The 15,942-nt window shown below is 46.9% G+C and overlaps 1 protein-coding gene across 1 annotated transcript in view; it reads right to left on the bottom strand.

Moving 5' to 3' along the window:
• The window catches only part of LOC109259167 (neuroblastoma breakpoint family member 6-like), a 31,522-nt gene extending 16,475 nt beyond the window's left edge, over positions 1–15,047 (bottom strand). The window contains exons 1-5 of the mRNA XM_053892154.1: positions 14,871–15,047; positions 7,725–7,772; positions 7,414–7,624; positions 5,056–5,152; positions 394–608 (exon numbers count right to left, since the gene is read on the bottom strand). Of these exons, the coding sequence (XP_053748129.1) occupies positions 394–608; positions 5,056–5,152; positions 7,414–7,624; positions 7,725–7,772; positions 14,871–15,047 (748 nt within the window). The remainder of the gene's footprint in view (positions 1–393; positions 609–5,055; positions 5,153–7,413; positions 7,625–7,724; positions 7,773–14,870) is intronic.
• Between the last annotated feature and the right edge of the window lie 895 nt (positions 15,048–15,942).

The raw sequence follows: 15,942 nt of genomic DNA, 5'->3' as shown, positions 1-15,942 counted from the left end.
TGGAGAAAGCGAAGATCACTCTCTCGCCCACAGTCAATAAAGACAGCTCCTGGGCGGGAGCCTGGAACTTCCCGCTTAGCTCAGGACTCCCTGCACTCGAACAAGCTGCCTCCTTCCTCGTCCTCCCTTCTGGGCTCTGACACTGGTGGAGGCTGCCTCCTGCCCTAAAGGCAGTTCCCTCGGGGAGGACACAGATGGGTGGAGCACCGTGACCTCCACCCTGTGCACTTCTCCTCTCCTTTCCCACCTGCTAGTCCGGGTCCTCTGGTGGCCCCATGTGTCACATGGAAACCAAGACAGCGGCTGCCAACAATGTGAGGGGAGGCGGGAGATGTCTGGGGAGCCCAGGACCTCGGAGCAGCTCAGTGCACACAGGGCCTGTGGCCGCCTTACCGGGGCTGAGCTGGCGGGCAAGGCACTCTGCCAGCCTGTGTCCCTCGGCCACTTGCTCCTGGATGCCCTGGCCTTGGGAACGCTCGGGGTCATCGTGGGTGAGGAGGTCCTTGAGGTGCTGATCGACTGGCTCAGAAACTTCTCTCCCTTCCCGTAACTTCTGCCACAACTGGGTCAGCTCTTCAGCCTGAGCTTTAATCAGGATATGATATTGCCTAAGGTGGGACATAGAGAAAATTTTAAAACACAGAGTTGAATAGATTCTCTGAGAGCTTTCACGGACGTTTCTGTGATTTTCCGCAAGGAGCCCTCAAGGCCACGTTCTGGCACGTGTGTGGGGCCCTGCCTGTGACACAGAAAGAAGAAGGTAAAACAAGGCTCCTCTGTGTCGGGGAGTCTCCTTGACCTCCTCTGCAGCTCCTTCTTCTGTAAACAAAGCCAGGTGTCTTCCTCAACACCCGTCAGAGAGATGTCCCTTCAGGCCCTCCCTGCGGCACAGCCATTTCCTGTGAACCTACACGGTGTGCATCGTGCTGTGCATGGACCCAGCGCCAGCCACAGAAATGTGGACAGGACAGCTGGTGTGGACTACACAGGTCAGGAGAGCGGCAGGGTCAAGAGGACAGCATTGTCTGAAGGAAAACATGACCGACAAGCTGTCATCCCTCAGGAGGTGACTGTGTTACAGGCAAATGAGGTGGTGATCTCACAACAGTGTGAATGTGGCCAATGCCACAAATTGTTCACTTGAATTTGGTGACTTTCAGCTCAATAAATGATATTTATTTGACACAGAGTGAATGATACATGGAAGCCAATGAAAATGAAACACGACAGGCCAAAACCTCTGGGATGCAGCAAAGGCGATCATAAGAGGGAAGCATATAGCAATCCAGGCCTTCGTAAAAGAGGAAGAAAAGTCTCAAATACACAACCTAACTTTACACCTAGAGGAGCTGGAAAAAGAACAGCAAATGAAGCCCAAAACCAGCAGAAGAAGGGAAATGATAAAGATGAGATCAGAAGTCAATGATATGGAAATAAAATAAAACGGAACACATCAATGAAACCAAGAGCTGGTTCTTTGAATGAATTAACATTATCGGTAAGTCCCTAGCCAGCTTTATCAAAAGAAAAAGGAAAGGGCCCAAATAAATAAACTCAGGAGTGAAAGTGAAGCGACCACAACCAACACTGCAGAAATACACACAAAAAAGAAGACATTATTATGAGCAATTATATGCCAACAAATGGCCCAAATCTGGAAGAAAAGGACAAATCCCTAGAAACATATAAACTCCCCAAACTGCAATAGGAAGAAATAGAAAATTTGAACAGATACATAACAAGTTGAGAAATTGAATCAGCAATAAAAAAACACCCAACAAACAAGAGTCCGGGGCCAGCTGGTTCCCCAGGGGAATTGCACCTGACATTAAAGAAGGGTCCGTACCTATTCTCCTGAAGCTGTTTGAAATAGAAATGGGGGGAAAACTTCCAAACTCATCCTACAAGGCCAGCATTAACTTGACCCCAAAACCATCCAAATCCCCACTAAAAAGGAGACTTGCAGACCAATCTCCCTGATGAACACGGATGCGAAAATTCTCCACAAGATACTAGCCACCCATACCCAACAATACATTAAAAGAATTATTCACGGGGTGCCTGGGTGGCTCAGTCGGTTGAGCGTCCAACTTCAGCTCAGGTCATGATCTCAAGGTTCGTGAGTTTGGGCCCCCATCGGGCTCTGTGCAGACAGTCCAGAGCCTGGAGCCTGCTTCGGATTCTGGGTCTCCCTCTCTCTCTGCCCCTCCCCCACCTGCGCTCTGTCTCCCTCTGCCTCTCAAACATAAAGAGAAAATTAAAACAAAAAAAAAAACAACAAAGAATTATTCACCACAATCAGGGGGGGATTTATTCCTGGGCCGCAAGGTTTGTGTTAATATCTGCGCATCAACCAACCTGATACAGCACATGAATAAAAGAATGGATAAGAACCACATGATCCTCTCAATAGATGCAGGAAAAGTTTTTGACAAAATCCAGCATCCTTTCTTGAGAAAACCCTCAAGAAAGTAGGGATAGAAGGAACATACCTCAAGATCATATATACCGATTACAAAAGACCCACAGCTAATATCACCTCAGTGGGGAAAAACTGAGGTCCCTAAGGTCAGGAACACGACAGAAGGTCCACTCTCACCGCTCTTGTTGAACATAGCGTTGGAAGTCCTAGCCTCAGCAACCAGACAGCAAAAGAAATAAAAGGCATCCAAATCAGCAAGGAACAAGTCAAACTTTCACTCTTTGTAGACAACATGATACTCCACATGGAAAACCGGAAAGACTCCCCAAAACACTGCTAGAACTGATGCATGGATTCAGCAAATTCACTGGAATATGGTCAACGTACAGAAATTGCTTGCATTTCTGTATACCGATAATGAAGCAGCAGAAAGAGAAATCAAGGAACTGATCCCATTGACTAGGGTACTGAAAACCACAAAATACATGGGAATGAACCTACCAAAGAGGTAAAAGATTTGCTGTAACTATAAAAAGCTGTAAACTGTAGAAAACTTATGAAAGAAATTGAAGACACACACACAAAAATGGAAAAACAATCCATGCTCCTGGATCTGAGGAACAAATATTGTTAAAATGTCATCACTGGGGCGCCTGGGAGGCTCAGTCGGTTAAGCATATGACTTCAGCCCAGGTCATGGTCCCGCGCGTCGTGGGTTCGAGCCCCACGTCGGGCTCTGTGCTGACCGCTCAGAGCCTGGAGCCTGCTTCAAATTCTGGATCTCTCTCTCTCTCTCTCTGTCCCTCCCCTGTTTGCACTCTGTCTCTCTGTCTCCCAAGATAAAAGAAATACTAAAAAAAAAAAAAAAAATGTTTTTAATCTGAATACTACCCAAAGCAATCTACAGAGTCAATGCAATTCCTATCAAAAGAACACCAGCATTCTTCACAGAGCTAGAACAAGTAATCCTTACATTTCTGGACTTCAAGTCATATTATAAAGCTGTAATCATCAAGACAGTATGGTATCAGCACAAATACAGACACACAGAACCAGGGGACAGAAGAGAGAACTCAGAAATGGACCTACAAATCTATGGCCAAATAAGCTTCGACAACACATGAAAGATTATTCAATGGAAAAAAGACGGTCTCTTCGGCAAATGGGGTTGGAAAAACTGGACAGAGACGTGTGGAAGAATGAACCTGGAGAACGTTCTTACACCGTACACAAAAATAAACTCAAAATGGATGAAAGACTTAAATGTAGGACAGGAAACCATCAAAATCCTGCAGGAGAAGACAGGTGGCAACCTCTTTGACCTTGGCCGCAGCAACTTCTTACTACACATGTCTCCTGAGGCAAACATGAACCACTGGGATCTCATCAAGATGAAAAGCTTCAACAAACAACAAACTCAAAGGCAATCGAAGCGATGGGAGAAAATATTTACAAACAACATATCGGATAAAGAGTCAGTATTCAATATGTATAAAACAACCTTGATCAAACTCAAAACTCAACACCCAAGAAGCAAATGATCCCGTAAAGAATTGGGCAAAAGACAGAAACAGACACTTCTCCAAAGAAGACATCCAGATGGTAACAGACACACGAAAACTTGCTCAACATCATTCATCATCAGGGAAAAGGAAAGTAAAACCACAATGAGATACCACTCCTATCTGTCAGAATGGCTAAAATGAATAACAGATGGTGAGGATGTGGAGAAAGGGGACCACTTTGGCACTTTTGCTGGTAGAAATGCAAACTGGTGCAGCCACTCTGGAAAACAGTGCGGAAGTTCCTCAAGAAATTTAGAGAAGAGCTACCCTACAATCCGGCAATGGCACTACTAGGTAGTTATCCAAAGGACTCAAAAATGCTGATTCGAAGGGGCACCTGCACCCCAATGTTATAGTACTGTTATCAACAATAGCCAAAGGATGGAAAGAGCCCAGATGTCCATCGACGGATGAATGGATTGAGAAGACATGGTACATAAATTGATACAACGGAACATTACTTGGTGATGAAAAAGAATGGATCTGCCCTTTGCAACACTGTGGATGGAACTAGAGTGTATTATGCTAAGCCGAATAAGTCAATCAGAGAAAGATAAAGATCACATGATTTCACTCATATGTGGAATTTAAGACACAAACCAGATGCACCAGGGGAAAGGAAGGAAAATTAAGATAAAAACAGAGACAGAAGCAAACCATTAGAGAGAGACATTTAAATGCAAAGAATAACCTGAGACTTGCTGGAGGGGTTTTGGGTGGGAGATGGGCTAAATGGGTGATGGGCATTAGGGGGGCAGTTTTCGGGATGAGCACCGGGTGTCATTTGTAAGAGATGATACCCTAAAATCTCCTGCGGAAACCATTTATACACTATATGCGAACTCATTTGGATTTAAATAAATTAAAAAAAAAAAAATACAAACATTGAGCGAGGCCCCGAATAATTGGAGTCCGCAATACACCAGATACTGCTGTCTTCACTGTTTGACAGATGTGTGTGTGCACCTGTGTGCCAGGCAAGTTTCTGCCCTTCTCCTGGCCCAGACCTGTCGCTGACAAGAGTCAGAGATGCCTACGGCCTCCCACCAGCCACGGAGCCCTCCTTACCTGAGCTTCTCGGTCAAGGTCTCTGCCAACTTCCCCTGCTTACGCTGCAGCGTCTCCCCCAGCACGGATTCGATGATGTCTTTCAACTCTTCACACTCTGAGAACACAGACACCGGCCTCAGTGGACAAGCTACACGTGCCGCTGTGCTCGCTGCCTCCAGGGAGGGGGGCGGGGTGTACCCCAGGACAATGTAACCCCAGCATCGGGCTCTGCGCATCTCATTCCTCAGCCCCCCAGCTACACGGTATTTGATACCTCCCTGTTTTAGAGCTGAGGGAAGAGCAGCTCCAAGGCGTGGACAGGAACTAGACAAGGTGAATGACTGGGATTTGGCAGAATCAGAATCCACATCCCCTGACACTCACCCTGATCATGGCCACTCACCTGAGCTGGCAGCCTCTTAGGTAGGACACTAAGCAGGGACATGAAGTGAGGCCCTTAGGACCACAGGACTGACTCATGGTTCCCTTGAGTTGGATAATGAGCACATGTCTCAAAGGCAAAAAGTTCACCCGTATACTCTTGTGTGCACTATAATGCGTAAAACCAGAAGGACCTGAAAGCGATACGGCCAAACACTAACAAAGCTTGTGGTATCAGAAGCAGCAGACGGGGGGGGGGGGCGCCTGAGTGGCTCAGTCTGGCGAGCTTCGCCTTGGGCTCGGGTCATGACCTCGTGGTTCGTGAGTGCAAGCCCCCGCAGCAGGCTCACTGCTCTCAGCGCAGAGCCCACTTCTCGGATCCCGTGTCCCTCTCTCACTGCCCGTCCCCTCCACTCAAAGCAGCAGGTACTATGACAGCAGCAGGATCACAGAGGAGGAATGTGAGGCACAGAAATCGGGGCAGGGCAGCATGGCGGGGAGCACAGGAAGACTGGCCCAGAGCCAGACTGTGTTCCCTCCACCCCAAGCTCCTGGGTGATGCCTTCCTTCGTCGTCTTCACAAGTGGTTTCCCGCACTTGTGTCACGGTTATCAGGAAAGATGCAAAGAAAACTTTGCTTGTCCTTACCCCAAAGCTCATCATCTCTTCACCTTGCTAAAGAGCCGCTTCCAACATTACTTTTCTCCCCATCAGTCATTTGTAATCCCACCTCTCCTTGTTTTATGGAAAACTCTTGGTAAGGAAACGGCAACAGTTCGGGCTCAGAGTCGTCAGGATTCCTTCCCATCGCCCCGCTGCACACATGCCCCTAACTCAGGATTCCTCCCGCCATGGCAGCCCCCTCTGAATGAACAGGCAGCTGGCCTCCCCATTCCAGGCTGACCGTGGGGGAGGGCCAGCTCCACACACTGGCTTGGGCGGTCACCGGGGCTGTGGTCTCCCCCGCTCACCCTCATTCTCACCGGGCCACTTGACTCCTGGCCAGGCCTGGCCCTGCTGGCCATCCTGCATCCTTGAAGGTTCCCCAGCTCAGGGAGAGACACAGGAGGGAGCACAGATTGTCTGATGGGCCTTGAAATGCCCTCTACCTCGCCACAGGGTGTCAATGGCTACCGAGGACTCAGGAAGCAGAGCCTGTGCCGACGAAGCACAGCTTCCCTCTCATCAGGGGAGTCACTGTCTGGACGGCATTCCTCATGGATACCGCAGTTTCAGGGAAAGCAGACCCATCTTCCAGCTCCTTGCAAGCTGGCCGTGTCTCCTTGTCCCCGCCCGCGCCCCGTGTGCACCATCAGCAAGTTTCCCCAGTGAAACAGCTCGCTGCTTTGCCATTGGAACCTCAGAGAAGTGGGACGTGATGGAGTTCATTAGTCCGAGACACGAAGGCCAACAGTGATGCAGGATGTGACACACACACACACACACAGGACCCTGAGAGGACCAGGCATTTCTGGGTCTGCGTCAGGAATCAATCACTAGAAAGTTAACTGTAACCCCACCCTGTACAGCACTGCAAACCAACCTGGAGAAACTGCTAGTCTCGTTTTCCCCATTCTTCCCATCCTCGGCAAAATGAGGGTAAGACACCCACTTCCACTGGGTCCTCCGGGAGCTTTAGTCTGTTAAGCTTCCAACTCTTGATTTCGGCTCAGATCATGATCTCACATTCCTGAGATCGAGCCCCACGTCAGCCTCTGTGCTGACAGCACCGAGCCTGCTTGGCATCCTCTATCTCCCTCTCTCTCTGCTCCACCCCGACTAACACTGTCTCTCTCAAAACCAACAAACATACATTAAGAAATACCCACTGCTACTTTTCCTGGATTGTGGTCACAATGGAATTGATCGTGACGATGGAAATAGAGAAGACAAAGTCCGGAGAGGGCTTTCGTTTTCTCTCCACACAAAGCCAATTCCTGTCTCCAGGAATACAGACAGTCATCACTTTGGTGACCCTGACCTTGTAGGACTTACTATATTTCTGCAGCTGGTTGGCCAGGGAGTAGGCAGTAGCTTCGGATACAAGGAATTTCTCTCTGAGGTCTCGGAAGTCCTGCTGGCTTGCTTCCAGCTTGGATTGAAGCTCCTGGTTGAGTTCCAGGAGGCTCATTTCTGTCCCTGGATCAGACACCGGGTCAAGAGGTGCTGCCATGGTGACATGTGGCAGAAGAGGTAGAGCTGGGGACTGGGGAGAAGAAACCAAACACATGACGGGTTAAAAACAAGTGAAATCAAGTAGGTTCAATCAGGACTGAGGGGCGAGGATACAGCAATTCTTTACTTACTACTGGGAACAACTTGAACAACACCCCACAGCACTGGAGAGTCAGCAGCTACAAAAAGAAGGTTCGAGATGCCAGAGTCGAGAGCCCGAGGCACTGCCTGTAGCTCAGACTCCAACCGGAATGACAGACCGAGCACCTGGCACGCCAGGTGACGGTCTGCAGTTGCAATAACAGAATTGGAACGCGGGGATGTCATGGAACCTTGGGAGCCATTGCCTTCCAGGTGCCAAGGCTACGCAGATACCCAAGGCTGCCTAGTCTCCCCTGAAGGTCACCACTGATGGGGACCACCCCTCAGCGGCCACTCTCAGTAGTTGTCTACCCTTGTGCTAATACCACAGATCCCATATCTCTCTCTGTCTGTCTCTGTTTTAAGTTTATTTATTTATTTTGAGAGAAAGCACGAGCACGTGAGCGGGATGGGGTGGAGGGAGTGGGAGAGAGAGAGAATCCCAAGCAGACTCTGTGCTATCTGCACAGTACCGTACGGGAGCCTTGATCTCATGAACCGTGAGATCATGACCTGAGCCAAAATCAAGAATCAGACACTCAACCCAATGAGCCATCCAGGTGCCACAGACCCCATCTCTTTCCAAACACATCTCAGCATCGTTCTCACTGTTCATTCTTGTGTGTGCATAAAAACATCAAGGCAGAAATAGTTTCCCAAGTTTTACTAAAGGGCTGTCATCAAGCCACCCCACTTCTCTTTAAGGTCAAACAGACCTTCAGGCTTTTCCAGTGAGTGAAACATTCCAAAGTCTTAGACTGTCATGATGTTCTTCTCTGGATCTCTCTAGTTTGTCCTCTATCCATTAAAAAGTGTAAGACAGGAGGCAGAGTATAATACTAAGTGAATAAATATTTACTTGAGAAAAATGTTTTGTCCCAACTCTCACTGTTCTTCTGGCTGTTTTCCTGTGTTATGAGGCTTTCTTATCCCCTCTTGGGGCACCATTTTGGCTTCCCATTAAACTGATGTTGGATATCCCTATATCCTCGACTCCTTCTCTACGTGTGAGTTGTTTTTTTGTTGTTTTTATAATGTCACTAAACAACCATATTTCATGCTTGTCACTTACGGATTTCATGTGTCTCTCACAAGATCTCTTTCGAACTGTCAAAATGTTAATTTATACGTATGTCCTTGAATACATGTAGTGACCACCTACTTTGGAAACATCTATAAACTTGATGCTATTTGATTACGTTCATTTGGCCTACCTTCATATTTAATAGAACGGAGGTTAACAAACCCTCTGTTTGCTCTCTATTACTTAAGAGTCTGTTTCATGGTTTGCCTCTCTCTTTACCAACCGCCCATCGTTCATCTATTGGGTTTCTTAAATTCCACAGATGAGTGAAATCATATGATACGTGTCCTTCTCTGGCTGACTGACTTCACTTAGCATAATACACTCTCGCTCCATCCACGTCATTGCTAGAACTGATACACAAATTCAGTAAAGTCCCAGGACACAAAATCAACATACAGAAATCTCTTGCGTTCCCACACATCAATAATGAAGCACCACAAAGAAAAATCGAGGAGTTGAAACCATGTACAATTGCACCTAAAACCGTAAGATACTTAGGAATGAACCCAACCAAAGACGTAAAAGATCTGCACTCTGAAAACTAGAGAACCCTTACGAAAGGCACTGAAGAGGGCAGAAAGAAATGGAAAAACTTCCCGTGCTCATGGATTAGAAGAACAGATATCGTTAAAATGTTGATACTAACAAAAGCAATCCACACACTGACTGCAATCCCTATCAAAATACCACCAACCTTTTCCACAGAGCTACAACAAGCAATCCTCAACTTTGTATGCAACCAGAAAAGACCCCAAAGAGCCAAAGGAATCTTGGATGGCCTCGAAAGCCAACCTTGTACCCCACATCAAAGCGACTGACAGTACTTTTGCTGGAATACGTCTCAGTGTTTATTGCTCTAGAGTGACTTTCCTAAGGCAGCAACATGCCATTCTAATCTTATTTGAACTTGTCATTCTCACTCTCCTGTTTTTCATGAAATTATACTTTTTAGTGTTTGTTCTGTTGAATCGCTTTGGGTTTCTCCTCAAGACATTCTTATTGTGATGTTCACGTTCAATATTTGTTACCGATTTCCTGTCATTTGTTATTCTCTTTTCGGCTCGGTCATCTCTCTCTTTTTCAATTCTAACAGTTCTTTATTGGGGTCGAATTGACCTAGAGCAAAACGCACAAACCGCAAGCACACAGCTCAATGAATTTAACGTACGTATGCATCCTGTCACCACCCAGATCGAGATATAGAACACTTTCGTCCGTGGCGCAAAGTTCTCTTCTGCTCCTTGCCGGTCAATACCCATTTCCAAACACAAACACACTCTGAATTCTCACCCTAGACGACTTTTGCTTGTTCTTACACTTCATATAACTGCAATGATGTCGTATGTTCTCCTATGTTCTGTGTTCTCTCACTCGGTGTCTGGTTTTGAGATCTCGTCCTGATTAGCTGTGTGTCAGCCATTGGTGCTGATGCTGCCGAGAAATACTCTGCTTGGGGATTATAGCACAATTTGACTATCCGTGTTCCTGCTGGACAGATCTAGTTTTGGTTATCACACACAGAGTAAGGACAAATAATCATGTCCAAACTGTGTTTGTGCAGACACCCACTGGTTCCTCCCAGGTACACATCCTAGGAATAAAATGCTTGGGGAAAGCAGAGAAACTGACACAGACTTTTGCAAAGGCTTTGTCTCCTAGATTTCCGCCCAAAGATAGGCAGTCCCAGTTTCTCTACATTCCCACATACCTGGTATTCTTGGTCCTTTTGATTTTAGCCATTCTGCTAGCTGTTAGTGCTCGGTTTAGTTTTCGAATGCTCTTGGTCATTTGGGTATCTTCTTTTATGAAGCTCCTTTTGAGATCTTTTCCTCATCAATAAGCTCGGTTCTCTGTAATTTTCTTTGTGATGTGTGTAAGTTCCTTCTGTATTTTGGATAAGGTCGTTGCCATATATGAGGTATTGCAAGGAATTATTCCTGGACTGTGGATTGTGTTTTCACTGTGTATTTTATGATGACTTTTTAAATTTTACATATTTTGAGAGGGGGAGGGGCAGACAGAGAGGGAGAGGGTGTGTCTTTTCACTTTTTAAATAGTGATTTATGATCAACGAAGGATTTAATACTTTATGAAATCCAGGTTTTTATACTTTTTTTCTAAGTTCTTTATGTTGATAGAGAAAGTGAGTAGGGGAGGGGGAGGGAGAGAGATTCCCAGGCAGGCTCCACACTGTCAGTATGGAGCCCAATGCCCCCGGGGCTCAAACCCGTGAAGTGTGAGATCATGACCTGAGCCAGAATCCAGTGCCGGACGCGGACCTGACCAAGCCATCCAGGCACCCTTCCACATACATTTTAGAATTAGTTGGTAACTTCCCCCCAAAATGCCTACTCCAATAGGAATCAGGGTAATATTGATTTGGTATTCCAACAAGATTGGATCTTCTCATCTATGAAGGTGCTGTATACACTTTTATATGTATCTAGATCTCCTTTAATTTCTGTCAGCAATAGTTGTCTGGAGTCTTCCTTATATGTGTTCTTATGCATTTAATGATTGTGTGGATGTGAATCTCTATTGTGTTTATTGAGTTTAATTTTATTTTGTTTTTAAATTTCATTTTCTAAATGCTCACGGTTGGTATGGAGAAATACACTAGATTATCACACGAATGCTACCGGGGGATACTTTGGGTACGTTAGACGGCATTTTTAAAGTGTACCATGCGGGGTATGGGTGGCCCAGTTAGTTAAGCATCTGACTCTCTGGACTTTGTCTCAGGCCATGATCTCACGGCTAGTGATTCAAGCCCACACATCGGGTGCTGTGCTGACAGTGTGGAACCTGCTTGGGATTGTCTTGCTCTCCCTCTCTCTCTCCCCCTTCCCTGCTCAATCTCAGAATAAATAAATAAACATTAAAAAAGTAAATAAGGCGTACAATTAAATGCACAGCAAAATCAAACTCCAGCTACCATCAAGACACGGCATTTCTTCCAGCTCACAACTTCCCTTGTGGCCCTTTGCAGTCCATCACTGTCTCCGCCTCAGCCCCAGGCACCCACTGACCCTACAGGTGGGTTTGCCTTTTTTAACAACTCTAGGTAGGTGGAACGCTTTGGTGCCTACATTCCTTGGTGCAGCATAAGGATTCTGAAATCCATCCATATTACTGCACGTATCGCCAGTTCGTGCTTTTTTATCGCTAAGTAGTATTCCTCCGAACGGCTACATCCTGTCGATTTATACAGTCACCTACTAGTGGCCTCTGTGTGGTCTCCAGGGTTTAGCCACTGTGAAGAAAGCGATGGGGAGTATTCATGTACAGATCGGTGTGTAAATACTTAGAAGTGAAATGGCTGTTCATGTGAGTGGTCAATGTTTAACTATGGTTCAGCCTCTCTACATGACTGGACCAGTTTTCATTCCCACAAGTGTTGGAAACTTCTAGTGACTTCACATCCTCACCACATATATTTCCGGTCTTCTTCATTTTAGCCCATGGCAATGGACGTGTAACGCTAACTCACGGTAGCATTAACTTGTGTTCCTCCTGATGACTGAGTGTGTTCTGGAAAACTGACCTCCGTGCTTTGGAGCCAAAATATACCACAAAGACAGAGTCTGAGATAAGGAGGAACACTAACAGCTTTCTTGCTTTCCCAGGCAAAAAGGACGACAGCAGGCTAAGGCCTTCAAAAACTGCCAGCTCCTGCCCCTGGAGGAAGGGGTCGGGGGTCTTATCGGGAAAATCAAGGTGTGGCCAGTAGCGACAGCAACTGTGTACATGCCGCTACCCTCCTTCCTCATGTCCTGGGGTGTACCTGCTTCCTGATACAGAAGGCTAAGAAGGGAGGAGGGGAGCTTTGCAGAAGACAAGAAAAAGGTTACTTAGTTTAAAATCGAACCTGGGGAAACATCACTGAAGCCATTTTCATTTTTCTTCAACTTTATGCCTTTAAGTGGTTTCCAGCGGAGCATCTTTTCAAGTGCTTTTTGGCCATGTGTATATCTTGTTTTGTGAGGTATTTCTTCTTCGAGACTTTTGACCAGGAGCGCCTGGGTGGCTCAGCTGGTTAAGTGTCCGACTGGTGATTTTGGTTCTGGTCATGCTCCCACAGTTCCTGAGATCGAGCCCCACTTCAGGGTTTGTGCTCACTGTGTGGAGCCTGCTTGGGATTCTGTCTCCCTCTCTCTCTGACCCTTGCCTGCTTGCTCTCTATAGCCCTCTCAGAATAGATAAAAATAAACTTAAAAGACTCTTGACCAATTCTCTTCTTGCACTGTCTTATCACACAAAATACGTGTCAGAACAGTACACTGAACACTACACAGCATTACCTTGAGAAATTAATGAACTAAACACATGGAGAGGTAAAATTTGCTGTGGATTGGAAGACCTCAATATGGTTTACATGTCAGTTCTTCCCAAATTGATCTACAGATCTGATACAAGGCCAATCAAAATTCCAGCAGACATGCTAGTAAACATTTCTAAGCTGATCCAACACTTCATATGGAAATGGAAAGGATCTTGAATTATCAAAGTGATTTTAAAAAGAAGAATGGTGGATGACTCAAGTGCCTATTCCAGAATGGCCATACGCATCTTTTACGCAATTTTGGAGTGATGTATCCTATTATTATTCAGTTGTAAGAGTTTCTGTACGTTCTCACTGAAGCTTGGAAGTTGCTCTACTCCCTTTGTACGTGAAGTACATGTCCTTGTTCTAAAATTGGGCCAATATTTATATTAGTTTTTATGTGGCGAGAGAATATGGAAGACCAGAAAGCATTTAACTTACCAGAGCGGAAGACAGATCATCACTGGTCATTATGGAGAGGATGACCCTATGAGATTTAGTGAGGTTGCCTCCGTTTCCCCAGCTGGCCAAGGCATAGTGGGTAGTAGCCGCAGATGCCAGCCGTTTCCTCTGAAGACCTTGGCAGTATTGACTGGTTGAAGCCACCATGGACCCCGCGTGTCAGTCGTGTCCTAAAAGGCTGAAATGTGGCTGAGGCTCCAGGGCTGTTGGGCCAAGGCAGGTCACCCAGCTGTTGGAAAACACACAGGCAGACCAGGACAATCACCGAGGTCATCGCCAAGTAGCTTTGGCCATTTCTTCCAAGGAACACACCAGCACTACACTTCTCATGACGTCCTGTTTCCAGACTGAGATCCCCAGGACAGTTGGGAGAATGTGTTATTCACCACTGTATTCGGGGTTCCTAGCACTGAGCCAAGCACTGAGGAGGCCCTCAGGGACTTCCTTTCACTGATCAAATACAAGTTGCTGCCAATCTCTGACCATCTCATCTCCATTCCACTCACAAATGTCTAGTCAGGGGTCCCCTGCTTTCTCCCAAGAGGTAGCAAATCCCCTCCTTCATAGAGGAACCTGCCCTACCCTCTCCATGTCCCAGGACACTGCCCTGTGGTGAGCTCTGATGAAGACGGGGATTCTCCTCGGGGATTCCTCTCAATGGCTCACTCTGTCATGGGGAAGAGATGTCCTGGGCCTGGCCCCCACACCAATCCTCTGCTCTGCCACAACACCCCAGGTTAGGAGAGCTACCACATTGTGTTTGCATCGTTCTCCCACTGCTTTGTCTTCCTCGGGAAATTGTATTGATTTCCAAGTTCTGAACACAGCCTCAGAAAATGAAGCAGTCAACCAATAGTCAAGAAAATCACTGGTCAACAGATATTATGTGTAAAGCCTTCCACATTCCTGACCAGAAATTCAGAAGAATATTATTAGTATTATGACTTCAAATGCAAGGGTCCCCTGCCCTGACCCCTCTTGGCCTTAGGGCAAAACGATTTGAGGTAAGAATGGACATCTCCAAATCTGATCCAAACACCATTGATCCCTCCAAACCCACACTTCCTTGGAGGCCATCCACTGTCAGGGCAGCTCCAATGTCGAAGCTCAGGGACTGGGGCAGAGCCTCATGGTCACACCATCCTACCCTTAGAAACGGTGCTTCCCGGCAGTGCAAACCAACCCCCGTCCGTCCTGTGGGGCTCCCTGGCCGGTGCACCGTTCACTGTGGAGTGCGTTACACCCCCAGTCCTCACTGCTCGCCTCAGGCTGCTCCTTGCAGGGTTGGATGCTACTGTACGCGTTCCTCAGTTTCTCCAGATTGTTCTGAGCTCCACTTGCCCGTATTCTCAGGTCCTTGGGCAGCCACCGTTCCACCATTACCTTGTCCTTCTCTGGGTCATTCTCATGCTCCACACCTGCTGATTTTCTGTCTTCCATCGGCTCCCTCGGTCCTCTGTTTCCAGTGTGGGCTCAGCCGGGCTCCTGCAGGAGACACACAGACAAGGGACCAAGTCAGGTCTCAGCCACAGTCCTCAGGACACGTTTAACAGGCACCTCAGTCCCTCGTGCTCTCAGAGAGACTGAGCGGCAAGGGACTTTGGAGAAGTTGAATGACAACCTTATCTTACAGACAAGGAAACTGAGGCCCAGAGAGATGAGGAGATTTTCCCAAACTCCCTCATCGCTTGATGGCAGCACACACACCAACAGGTGCCTTGGCCGCAAGCTTCCCTTGGACTCTCCTATCACACCCTCCAGGAACCCACATCTGAATTTCAGAGGACACTGATCAAACATCTGTACCCCACCCCCGCCCCCGTTAAAACAAAAATGTCACAAGGACCTTTCTTGGGACACTTCCTTGTCACACTTCTACAGCCCTGTAGTTTATACTCAGTTGATTTTCAAGCCTGGCTGGCACAATGGGCCCAAGGAACTCAACAATTAAGTAAAATTCATCACAGCAGAAATTAAAATGTATTGATGTGGTTATCTATAAGACACCGATCTCCTGGGCTGGAAAATCATCTTCCTGACAGCGGGCGCTCTGCCTGCCCTGTTCATCCCGTCTCTGCAGCGCCTCCATTAAGAGCCTGCCAGGGAAAACGTTCAGTAAATACTTGTCAAGCAGATAAATAACAGTTCTCAGGAACAACTGCCTTTACCTATCTCTAGTCCCAACCACAGTTCCAAACAAACCGTATCCAGGGTCTGTGCTGAAGCGATAAAAGCACAGCCTTAAGAAAAGCAGGCCCAGATTCCAAAACCAGCTTTACCACATGCCACATGTGCTTCAGTGGATGATTTCAGTATCTCTTGGAGCATGTTTATC

This window comes from Panthera pardus, unplaced genomic scaffold (assembly GCF_024362965.1).
Source record: "Panthera pardus isolate Hobbes unplaced genomic scaffold, ASM2436296v1 HiC_scaffold_294, whole genome shotgun sequence".
NCBI lineage: Eukaryota > Metazoa > Chordata > Mammalia > Carnivora > Felidae > Panthera > Panthera pardus.
The sequence above is the reverse complement of the archived record's forward strand: the minus strand, read 5'-3'. Positions and strand labels throughout refer to the sequence as shown.